The sequence below is a fragment of the Haliotis rubra genome, unplaced genomic scaffold (assembly GCF_003918875.1).
Source record: "Haliotis rubra isolate DU_JTF1 unplaced genomic scaffold, ASM391887v1 Scf76, whole genome shotgun sequence".
Lineage (NCBI taxonomy): Eukaryota > Metazoa > Mollusca > Gastropoda > Lepetellida > Haliotidae > Haliotis > Haliotis rubra.
In genome coordinates this window covers 1,721,591-1,734,498 of record NW_025767479.1, presented here as the reverse complement: position 1 = coordinate 1,734,498, position 12,908 = coordinate 1,721,591, and the positions used below count along the sequence as shown (strand labels likewise).

The 12,908-nt window shown below is 38.2% G+C and overlaps 1 protein-coding gene across 1 annotated transcript; it reads right to left on the bottom strand.

The window, feature by feature from the left end:
• Positions 1–481: 481 nt before the first annotated feature.
• On the bottom strand, positions 482–7,678 carry LOC124260337 (trypsin-like). The gene is made up of 8 exons (XM_046694625.1): positions 7,548–7,678; positions 7,063–7,176; positions 6,290–6,396; positions 5,850–6,033; positions 3,928–4,046; positions 3,413–3,550; positions 1,932–2,077; positions 482–908 (listed from the first exon to the last, which is right to left on the bottom strand). The coding sequence occupies exons 2-8, from the start codon at positions 7,074–7,076 to the stop codon at positions 750–752; spliced, it is 867 nt and encodes a 288-aa protein (XP_046550581.1). The 5' UTR covers positions 7,077–7,176; positions 7,548–7,678; the 3' UTR covers positions 482–749.
• Positions 7,679–12,908: the final 5,230 nt, after the last annotated feature.

Genomic DNA, 12,908 nt, shown 5'->3' with positions numbered 1-12,908 from the left:
GCGTTTATTGTCAGCATAAAAGACACAATTTCAAAACGTATTTGCGTCACGCCGAAGACCCGGGTTTGATTCCCCGCATGGGTACAATGTTTGAAGCCCATTTCTGGTGTCCCCCGCCGCGATATTGCTGGAATGTTGCCACCAGCGGCTTAAACCATCATGCTAGTACTCAAAAGTGTATGACAGATGAGCGAGGGTTCAAACTGACAGCCTCTACGCCCAAGTTTATCCATATATCTTACGTGAACACTAAAGCTGTGTGCTAACTATCAGCATAAAATACAACAAAATTTCAACTTGTTTTGGACAGGTAACTTTATTATTGGGAGTCGAAAGGTCATCAGTTGTGTATCTAATGCTTTTTCGTAACCGGACTGCATTGGTGCTTATAGCATTGTGTTTAAATCAGTGGTACATACAATGATTATTGCATGTTATCTTTTTCTATTAAGTATGTACAGTGAATCACACAAATAATCTACCCCTTTGGTAACTGGATCAGGATTAACCTTTGTAAATATCATCACAAAATGTCCATTGTACTTTGAATATGTTATATACACCGGGATTTCACTTTCACATCCTTTAGTTGATTTGCCATTAGTTCCATAAAGGACATCAACAGACTACTCTGTGTAGTATATTACATGGTAAAGGGATCGTGATGATGTTGAGTCCACAACAAAATGTTCAATGGCATGAAACCACTCCACGTGTGTTGATTTCAGCTTCAGATTGTGTATGTTGTGCTACAGGTATTGCCGTATCCATGACACAAATTTTGGCACATTGGCATATATGCCCGGCTTGTTTGCTCTGGCACACCCGGATCCCCTGGATACCACGCCGATAAGTTCCCACCTTCTGCCGGAAGAACTTGGCATGACAAGGGCACCGCCGGAATCACCCTGAAAGGAAGGCAAATATTCTCCTGAATATCAATATTATATTTAGATAGAATATTTATGAGTGAGTGAGTGAGTTCAGTTTCACAACAATATTCCAGCTTTATGTTAACGCCGCACTCAGTAATATTACAGCTATAAGTGAGTGAGTGAGTTAGTGAGTGAGTTTGGTTTTACGCCGCTTTTAGCACTTTTCCAGCAATATCACGGCGGGGGATACCAGAAATGGGCTTCACACATTGTAACCATGTGAGGAATCGAACCCAAATCTTCGGAGTGACGAACGAACGCTTTAACCACCAGGCTACCCCACCGCCCCTACAGCTATAAGGTGGGGGTATGTAAATAATCGTGTCTGGACCAGACAATCCAGTGATCAGCATCATGAGTATCGTTCTTCGCATCTGGGATACGATGACATATGCCAACCAAATCAGCGAGCCTAACCACCCGATCCCGTTAGTCGCTTCTTACGACAAGCATGGGTTACTGAAGATGAGTTCTAACCCGGAAATTCACGCCTAGAATATTTATGAAATATACTTCCTTTCAAAAGATTAGACTCACTAGTGTAAATATAACCAGTTTTTCAGGCAACTGTTCTAAACTAAATTTTGTAAAATATTCCATACTGTTTAAAGGTACTGTTTACACATGAACTGATGTATTGTAAAACAAATTCGTAACGTTGAAAAGATAATTGTCATGAGTTCCATAAATGATGAAAATCAGTGAAAATTGGCGAATTCTTAACAAAACTTTACACCAAAACACGGCTGTTCACAAGCACGATATTTGCACATGCTTTTCAGCAATTTGATGCATGATCCTCTTGCAATTCATCTGCAAGGGTTGCAGTTGGTTTCCCCAAGATAGTGGATATAATAAACTTTGTGTGTATGTTGCGTGTGCGTGCGTGCGTGTGTGTGTGTGAGTGAGTGAGTGTTGTACAAAAATATTTATATATTTCGTGCATTTACTGGTCGCAGTTGCACGTGTTACTGTCACCTGCATTGGGTAACTCACCTGACATGCATCCTTTTCACCTTCTGCGTAGCCAGCACAGAACTCGCCGTCTCGGATTCCCCCTGAGTAGTCTATGTTACATTGGGCTTTATCGACGGTAGGGACACCAATATACTGCATTATGTTGGGTATTCTGCTTCCGGCCTCTACAACATGAGTGACTGAGTATGGTTTCATGCCGCTTTTAGCAATATTCCAGCAACATCATGACGGGGGACACCAGAAATGGGCTTCACACATTGTACTCATGTAGGGAATCGAACCCGGGTCTTCGGTGTGACGAGCGAACTCATTAACCACTAGGCTACCCCACCGCCCCTGAACAACATGAACATACATGTGATAGTTCTTTGTTACACAATCTGACTTTATTCGTGCTCTCTGTAAAATGCCATAATCGATCACTTATATAGTTTGATGTTTGCGAATACGTTTGAGTTGCTTTCGTCCCTCTGATGTTTAATAATACGTCTAAGTCACAGTCGTCGCTCTTTTATGTTTAAGAACACATCTGAGTTATTTTCTTCCCTCTGTTTGATGCTTACTAACATGTTTGAGTTATTTTCTTCCCTCTGTTTGATGTTTACTAACATGTTTGAGTTACTTTCTTCCCTCTGTTTGATGTTTACTGACATATTTCAGTTACTTTCTTCCCTCTGTTTTAAGTTTGCTTTTACGCCGCTTTTAGCAATATTCCAGCAATATCACGGCGGGGGACACCAGAAACGGGCTTCACATATGGTGCCCATGTGGGGAATCGAACCCGGGTCCTCAGCGTGACGAGCGAACGCCTTAACCACTAGGCTAACCTCCGCCCCCACCCCCCCCCTCTGTTTTGATGTCTACTAACACGTTTGAGGTAATTTTCACCCTATGTTTGATGTTAATCGCACGTTTGAGGTACTTTCAGCACTGTACGGGGTCAGCCTGAAGATATACACCCTGTGACAGTTTGTTCGTGAAAGTTTATGTCATGCTCTCAAAAAGGCAATTTATTGCATTTCATGTGACTTAAAGGATGAGTTATCTCCGTTACCAAAGTACACTATAACCATGGTCAAGCAACGAGGAACTATAATTCACTGCCGAGATGAAGATGTCTAAATTGATTTTTTTGCGTGAAACAAACATTTCATAAATAAAATATTTATAAACCGATATTCACTATTTCTGATTGCCTGAAAATTTGAAGTCAAGAAGAAAGGATTAAATGCAATTTAACTGGTGTCATCAAATACCATTTCATGGGATTTCATGGAATATTACCGCTATAGTTTTACATGTTCCGTTTGCTGATAAGTTTTCATATTTCAAAGTCTTGTACTCGGATAAAAGTAGTGAAGTATTAATATCAACATTTACAAGACATCCGAAGATTTTAATGCTGAGATAATGTGGTATTTCAATTAAACGAATTTGCTGGCGTTGTACCCTATCTCATTCCCCTTTAATTCCAATTAGTGGTGGATGAAAGTACAAACCTTGGAGAACACCCCACCCGGTGACAATAGCTAGCCTGTCTATGCCGATTGCCTGATTGTCCCGAGGAAGACAGGCAGGACGACTATTGCTTGTGTAGGTGATTGGCTCTGATAACTTGATGACGGCAATATCTGGGTCTGAAAAGCGTTGCACAGACATATATACATATATAAAAAGAATTCCACAAAATAATGACAGAATGCGAATATCCATCCTACGTGTTTCAGCTCTATCTTCGGGAGAGATAACTGTATTACAAGCTGTGACCGCAATATCTCCCTGAAGATAAAGTTGAAATGCTTAAGAGAGAAGGTCGTGTTGTGTCACGATTTGGTGGATTTGTTTAGGCTATAGATTGCCGTACACTGCTCAACTTTGCCTCTTCATCCATCCATCCACCTATCCATCCATCCATGCATCCATCCGCACGCACATACACACACACATACATACATTTGTAGGTTTTTGTCTTAGCAGAAAATACAAATTTAGTTCACAAATAGATACAAATTACCTGAGAATCTATTGTAGTCAGGGTGCACTATTATCCTGGAAGCTATAATATATTGTAAGGAGTTGGAGTCAATAGATCCATGGCCTACTTGCACCGAGCGAGGAGAGTTTTGAAGAGTGCTGAAGAGAGTAGATCAGTATGTTTTGTTAACAGACGACGAAACATGAAGAAGAGAAGAAGAAGAAAATTGTTTATTAAAGTGTCATAAGTTGTACATCATAAAAGGCATCATAGAATATAGGCATAAAGTTGAGTACAACATCCGGCCAATAGGGCCTATGAGACACTATATTGCATTTAGAGACAAAAGTTAAAATTAGATATATAGGTTATCACGCGAGTGTGTTTTGGGAAAAACACACGAGTGTGATAACCTATTTATCATACAATGTCATGTTTGCTTTATAATTTTACAAAATGTGATTTCAAATGCCACAAATGATGAAACTAAACTTCGTGAAATGTCTATGACGTCACAAATATGTGCGGAGTAATACGTTACGTCACAAGCCCGGTGACATAATTTTCTCCTGATCACTCCGCTGACTGCGTTAGGTCATCTAGTTCCCAGTAAGCTTTTATGCTAAAGCACGTATTGTTGTCAACAAATCTTAGCTTACGTTTGAAAAATTGACGACGCCTAAACATGCGTAGGAGTAAAGCGGCTACTTGTTTAATAAACTGGCTATCTTGCATAATGAGAGTGACCTGATCAACAGGGCTGTACTGGGTAAAGGAAGGATATACAGCCGTGACAGCGCTCCATAAGTCGTATCTGATATCCGAATAAAAACCACAGCGTGCCAAGAAATGAATTTCGTCCTCGACTTCAGTACTGAACATTACATTTACTGAAAATGCTTTTTTCCAAAGGGATCTTAGATCGTTTAAATCTACCTAGTTCAACCTGGAAAGGTAATGTACCACAACGGAATTTGGCAAATATACTACGTTGTGATCTGACTAAAATAGTGCTGAAGTAGCTCTCTGTACAAAGATATTGCTTAAATAGATGAAATGTGTGTAATTTGTTACCATTCACTTGTCCCCTATCATTCCACAGCTCTGAGAGACATTCCCTATAGTCTAGCGTTAAGAGCCATTCCTGCACAGACTTGAGATCTGACCGAGACATGTTATTTGCATCAGTTCTTGGAAGCTGTAAAGAACTAAGTAGTGACTGTACATTATTATACCATGATTTTCTGAATTTAGTAGACCATCTGCTAATGGCGTTGAGTATTGTACCATGACCATGGCTGTTAAAATGCAGTTTATGCCAAAATCTAACAATTTCAATTTTATGTTTGATAAAGGCACAACAACATGTACTGCACCGTTTTGAATGATTCAAGAAATGGAATCCTTACGAAAGTGATCACTTCTGTTCATATGCATGGGATTTTACACTTGTATGTTCTGAACCTAATTTTGCAAGTAAATAAATTGAATAATGTTGAGAGCAAAAATGTTTGCTATAATCTTGAAGCATGAAAGAGTTCTTGATCCGTCTTAATGTTAATAGTGAATATACTTGGTTTGGTTGCAATTGTAGTTTAATGCTGCATTCAGCAATATCTGAGCTATATATCCACTGTCTGTAGATAATTTTATCTCGACAAAAAAATCCAGTGATCAACAGCATAAGCACGGTGGCATACGGTGGCATGTGTCAACCAGGTCAGCGAGCCTGACCACCTGATCCCGTTAGTCGCCTCTTAGGACAATCATGGGTTGCTGAGAACCAATTCTAACCAGGATCTTCATGGGTAGAATATACTTTAACACACATTTATGAATCTATGAACAATCACATTTGGACAAGGATTTGCTCATTTCTGTCTTTCTGTAGTTGTATATCAACAAAGGGACCTCTTCCTCCATCGCAAAACACCATTTTATGAATGTAGAACATTACTTACCTCACACAATGTGCAGCCGTGATGACGGTGTCTCTTCCAACGATGGTGCCACCACAACGGGCCCTTCCAGGTCTGACTAGTACTTGATAAGGGAAATATGTCTCTACAGCGTCATAGCCACCCACAATGCGGGGCAAAGAATCCACGAACACTTGAGGATTTGCAATTCCACTTAAGCCGCATTCTACAAACATATATTTACCTTTCTGTAAATTATCAAGGTTTAAGAAAATCTATAAAAGCTTGCTACATTGAAAATATATGGAAATAGAATATATATCGATTTATCGGGAACATACCTAGATCATTAAAATAAGTAATCGATCGATGTGCACCGAGTTAATAGTTCAGAGATTTGAGTTGACGATATTCCATCATATTATTCAAACTATTATATTATACTTTATAACTTTGTTTATAAAGCAAAAAGCATGATTTACGGTTGTTGACAAAAGGCGCCCGGGTTGTTGTCGTCGTTGTCGTTGTCGTTGTTGTAGTAGTAGTAGTAGTGGAGTTGTTCTGTTGAGATCGCCATTCCCAGTACTTACTGTAAAACAACAGAATGGCAGTCCGTCACAAAAACGCGTTGGTGGCAAAGTTATTCCACCAGGGACAGGCATGGCAAATTGTTGTCCGATCATGACATCTAAGAGGCAAAGTTTTAACCCTTGACCAATAATCTCCGCTCTAAGGGAGGAAGAATTAAAGGCTTGTTTGAATTAATCGACCCTTTCCTAATATCAGACATAGTCATCGCTGTAACATCACGATGGTGCTTGGATTTAGTTTCATCTTTATTAACCTTCCTACTGTAATGAGAATACTCTATCTTGTTTTATATAAATCAAGCTAAGGGACTAAGATTTCTATTTTCGGCAAAAGAATTCATAAGGCTAACATAAATACCATTAGTGTAAGAAATGCCTTTATCTATCACTCAATATATAATCCCTTCCTGTTGAATGGGAAAAAGATAACCTCAGTTTAATCACACGTCTATGTACTCTATGTCTATGTGTAAAATATCCATACACCTATTAAGGTTCTATCCGTCTCGATAAGAAACTCAAGGCAAAGAATACTTTAACCAAATATATAAACAAATAAATAAATGGATGGTTGAATGAATGAATCAATCAATCAACGTTGTCTTTTCAAACTGAACAGTAAGCTCTAAACGTTCTTAAAAATGACATTGAAAGGACATATTCACCTGGACAACCGCATGATCGCGATAGTGAGACCACATAGGAATTTCTACAGTAAGACTGGAGAGTTGAGCATCTTCTGATCAGGCTACAGAATGAGTTACAAAAAGGATAAACACCTGAAAAAAAATTAGTCGTTAGTAAACCAGGCACTAGTACTTATTGCTGCAAAGGTTGCATGCATTTGCAGGAACTTCAGATTAAACAAAAAGAACACATATTTAGACATGATTGAACATTGAAGGTTTTCTCGTTGGCACAATGGGATCGTTGCCTTAACACCATGTCCAGAGCATGTTCCGTAATTCAATATAAGAGATGTCCATGCCATTGTAAGGTATCTTGCTTCTTGAGTCGATGATGCATCAATTTATGCCCAACAACCCTTCGTTAGCGAGTACTAAAGCAGAAAAACGTTAATTTAAGAGAAATTTATTAAATTAAAATGATCTTTTAAAACCTCTATCCACATACATATTTAATTACTTACCATTTTGTTGCAGCGAGAATGCAGGCAGAGTAATCAAAATAGTCAAAATGATAAATGTGTTCATGTTGGTGTTCTTGTGTCCTGTCAGAGACTCGTTGTCGTTGGGCTGCCTTTATAAAGGATCTGTATCTTCAAAGGTCACCTGTGTTGTTCAACAGCAATCGGATATTCGTCACAACCAGGTGCGTCATCACCAAACAACAGCTTCTTTTGAGAATGTCTATTGTTGCAGAACAGCTAGAAGAAAACAAGACAGGCCAGTCTTTGCACAAGTAAGATTTACGTTTGCGAACTTGACAGATAGTCAAAGTCAATATAGGGAATCTCGTGCAAGTGCTACGAGGAAAGAACGTGTAAAAGATCCTTCGTACAACGGAAATCTAATTAGTAGTCATACTCTCTTTACATATCTGAACATAAATTTTATGAAAGAAATACACCTAAGATGTTAATCAATAGATGCGACATATTCAACACACAAGAAAAGGCATCAAATATCTTTGAGATGACCCCTTGTGCCTGTAGGCAGCACGTGCATTTCATGTCAGGTGAGTCGATGGTCCGTCGTCATACCTGGCTGAGCGACCTAATTGCCGTCTATAGTCTGATCTATTGTTTTCAGCAGCTATTCGTATTTTTTCTAAGTTAGCCCGATTTTACGAGTAAACATGCTTTTCTGGATATCCTATTACGCATCCCACTGAACGTCCAGTTCGGACGGTGTGGGTTATTTCGACATATGCTATTTGCAATTGTGTAAATTTTAGGGATACAGAGTAATAGCCTAAAAAATGTTGAGTTTTTTTCTATTTCCGACAGTACTTTAGTAGTCAGTCCTCCTGCTGATGCCATCCAGAAACTACCAATGAGACAATGCAACCGCTGGACATGAATCAGACGGTCGCCGGGAGCCGGATATCCTATTTTAATTCACACCAACGGGTCGGGGTCTTGTCATAAATCCCCATTCTCCAACTCAATCTGATTGACGGGATTTGTGTGTTTAACCCAGCCACCTTCTTTCGGATGAGCCACAAACTGTGCATAATATTATTCTGAAAACGGTTGTTGTCAAAGTGACATTCCTTGATGAGGTAATGAATTCTAGTGCATGTCCGTCCACATTCACTAGACAGCGCATCATACATCGTACAATAGGTGTTGTGGTTACTATCACTAGACGAAGGCACATTATTTCCTTAATTGAACCATGTGAGGAAATAGACGAGGCCGATATGACCTATGACCAACGTTTGAAATGTACGTATCATTTGGCCGCCGTACTTGCATTTGTTCCACAGGTCATGAAATAAAATAGCATGTGGGAGACTGTGAACAAATATGACAAAGGTGTGTAAATGTGACCATCATTTTCATATATACTGAAGGAAACAAATAAGGGAACACCACTTCAGTGCTGTGTTCCTTTATTTATTTTTAGATTCCCCACAGGGTTATTCAAAGCTAGTGATGAAAACTGGAACTGTTAAAGCAATTTTCCTGTGTTCCCTTATTTGTTTCTCTCAGTATATTATATACACCTCTGCTATAATTGCAAATCTTGTTCATTTTTGACAGAGGTTTAAATACCCTTGAAATCGTGCATGACCAAGTTTTAGATTTAAATGTTAGGTCACTGGTAAATCGATTGTTACCATATTAACAGAAATTAGCATTTATTTCATTGGTTCGGTAATAAGATTGCATTACTAGTACTGGCTCGTTAGCGTGCAACATCTACACAACATAAGCTCTGTATGTAATGGAGGATAAGAGAAAGTCATTTTCTATGATAAGTCAAACAAGAATTAAACCAGAATGCCAACCAACATGCGACATGAAGTTGAAAAACACAGGAACACATAAGAAAGAAAACACATGTGTGTCATAGACAGCTGGGCTAAATACATTCTCATAATTGTTCTCATAATTGAGTTTAATGGTGAATCGGAGACAGTGGCACTCCACTAATATTAGATCCTGCTAGAAGGAATAGATTAAAACATAACGTGTGATGTATTTATGGCGAGGCACAGCTTGCAGATTCACTCATAAGGAAATATCCTTCTGTTAAGAATACAGTTCCTGCGGTGTCATCATAAATGTGTGCATTTAAGGATTCGTAATCTCAGAAAGCTCAAAATCGATTTTTCTCTCTTAGAATAGAAAACATTAATGGTTAAAAATTAATTAAACATTCACTAAACATCTGCGTTACACTAAGATTGTTCTCCATGTCGCTAAAATACGCTTGTGTGTAGCCTTATACCCCGGTTTACTATATCACCCCAACCACCCCACCCTTTACATAAGGAGGCATACGGAGTCTAAAAATATATGCTAAACAGTTAATGATAAAACAAGTATATGACAAAGAACTAAGGATATCATACAAAGTTTAGAAGGACATGACAAAGAGCTAATAATACCACGAAAAAGTGAGATGAGGTTAAATGGGCGTTCCGGTCAAGATAACTGTATGTATCTGTAAAGAGTCACTAGATAGACACGATAAAGCGACAATGATGTCACACTTAATCTAGGAGGACACGGTAATGAGCTAATGACGTCACGCTAATTCCAGAAGGACATGATAAAGAACTAATGATGCCACACCAAATCTAGGACATGATAAAGCGATAATGATGTCACACTAATTCTAGAAGACCATGATAAAGAGCAGATAATGTCACACTGATTCTAAGAGGACACGATAAAGAGCTAATTATGTCACAAAAAAGTATAAAAGGACATGATAAAGAGCTAATGATGTCACACAAAGTCTAAAAGGACATGAAATGGATAACTCACAAAGGTCAGTTCATACGATGTCACAGTGTGCCATTTCAGATTCAGTTTGAAATGTGATTATCTGTATATATTTGAAAGTGCATTTCAAATATTTGATGTGCGTGTTTTCCCTAAACATTGCACTGACAACTGAATCCCAAGATCAGATCTATTTGCATTTCAGGTCAACTAATTAGCACGAATCAAACTTCAGCTGATGAAAAACTAGTTTCTGTAAATGATGCGTCATGGTCGTCAACACTGAAAACATCGCCAGATGTCGAGATTTAGAACATCATTAGACTGAAGTGTTTGACTTGGATTGCCTGTTGCTGTGCCTGTGGCCTCTTCTCATACACTGTAAGTATGCGACTTGTAACACTGACCAAAATATAAACGAGGACAATTTACCCGTCTTGCCTGATATCCCAAATTGTAGCTACACTTGATGTCCAGAGGCCACTATTGAAGACTCCATGAACGGAGAAAGAAGACAAGTGGTCGTAGAAACAGAGAAATTGTCACTACTCAGAAACAAAACACTATTATGGATCACCAGTATGTCATGCCTATTTTGGACCACCGTCTAGAACCCCTCCTTAATGAGAACAGATCTGAGTCATTGGCTATGTACGTGATCGTGCTGATGCCCCTGTTATCCGAGGTCTTCATTCCTCATACCTGGAGTTAAAGAGTAAAAAGAATCCTTTTCTGTTATAATTGACATGCCTGGTTTATTCAGTGAGAAGTACCACAGCTCACCACCTTTCTTCACCGACTGAATAGGTAAAGGAACACTGATCCAGAGCAATTTCCGTTGATTGGTTGTTGTTTTTTATTGTTTCCTCCCGTGAGTACTTGGATGATATCTCAGAGTTCTTGTCTAGTTCGTGACCTCTGCTGCGCCACCCGCATGCGCATTTGATAGTATAAGTATAGAATGATCAGCAAAAATGAATCTTTTTTACTCGATAATATTTCCATCTTCATTTGTATGATAACACATCCAAGAATTTTGAAGATTAACCATCTGCCAGTGGTAAAAACTGTTAGGACTGAAAAATTACAAAGTCAATGTACGGCTTTATATTTTGTCTTATAATTCTAATTAGTTTATTATCATTGTATTTGTATGCATTTTGAAACTTAATAAAAAAGCATACGACCTGCTTATACTTATCGTGAATTAATAACGTGACTGTAATATCTACACATTTTATTGATTGTCAACGTGAATCATATTTCACACATGCCGTGAATCATATTTCACACATGCCGTAAGTGCGACTTAGTACGTGTGTGTTGTCTGTCGCATTACACTTCACAGCGAAAACAAATGATTCTGTTGAATGTCACCACAAATGATAAAGAGAAAAATTTTAAATATTAAACTTAAAACATACTAAAGTTATAGCAACAATGTCTGTTCCATGCCGTGTGTCTTTTTACAGTGTAATATGCGAAATAGTGACCATCAAGTGAATGATGACAAATAACATGTGTAGGTTTATACCACCAAACACGGTTTACAACAAAGGGTGTAGCAATCGCTGTATTGCATGCAATTTTAGTTGGCTAAAAACCTATCGGCCGACAATGTTTGGAGGATACGAATGGAACTTCATTGTGATATAAGAAATACATATAAACATTTGCTGTGTCCGTAAGTTAAAAATTGTATATACGTATTTACATAAGTAAATTTTCAGATTTTTCAAGTAATAGCAAAGTGGGTGTTTAGTTTACGAATTCAAATAAATCAAATGTATGGTTTCAACATCATATACATGTAATAAACATCATATTTTTACATGACATGATTAAACATGGTAAAACAACACACAGATAACATCAAACTGGATAGGTCACTGTACCATCCAGGCATTAGAAAATCCGAAAAGCCTACACTGTTGCTACACTTTAATGCAAATAACGACATGTGATGGGCATCAACCCTTTCCAATGTCCCGCTGTTGGTTACCGCCCGGGAAAGCCACAGTAAGAAAAACAGAGTTGAAAATGGTGTGGCTCAACTGGCAATGGGCATGGTTTAGTGATCGTATGAATGTTGTTCTCTCGGCAATGCGCTATTAGCTAATCCATGTTACCATAAATAATGAATATCAAGTAGTGAAATATTCATTATGTAAAATCAAGAAGTCCAGTTGAATTGTTCGTGGAGAAAGGTCCAGATCAGGCAAACTAGCTGCCTCACGTAGGTGCTCAAACACCTTTTATGAATTATTTATGATCATACAACCAATTATTTCTTTGAAGCATTTTAACTTATGGGAGGGTCAAAGGAATTCAATGTTTTTACCTTTTCTGATAACTGTTTGAGATAAGAGCTATTGTTGCCTCAGTTAAATGTTTACATTCATGCTAAAAATATTTTGGAAGAATGACCATTTATTGCACAAAAATACTTATAAACAGCCACATATGTGACGCTTAACAACTCTTTCCATTTCATAGCTGTTTTTTAAGCAACTGTTCTCTGCTGATGCAATAAACCAATCATACAAACCAAAGAAGTTTACATGAAGACATAAAAGATTTTTTTTTAAATAT

Coding starts and splice junctions, on each gene's coding strand:
- LOC124260337 (XM_046694625.1), bottom strand. Junction 6,034..6,289: donor GGCGCCTTTTGTCAACAACC/GTAAATCATGCT, acceptor ATATGTTTGTAG/AATGCGGCTTAAGTGGAATT. Junction 2,078..3,412: donor CGGGTGGGGTGTTCTCCAAG/GTTTGTACTTTC, acceptor CTCATGTTGTAG/AGGCCGGAAGCAGAATACCC.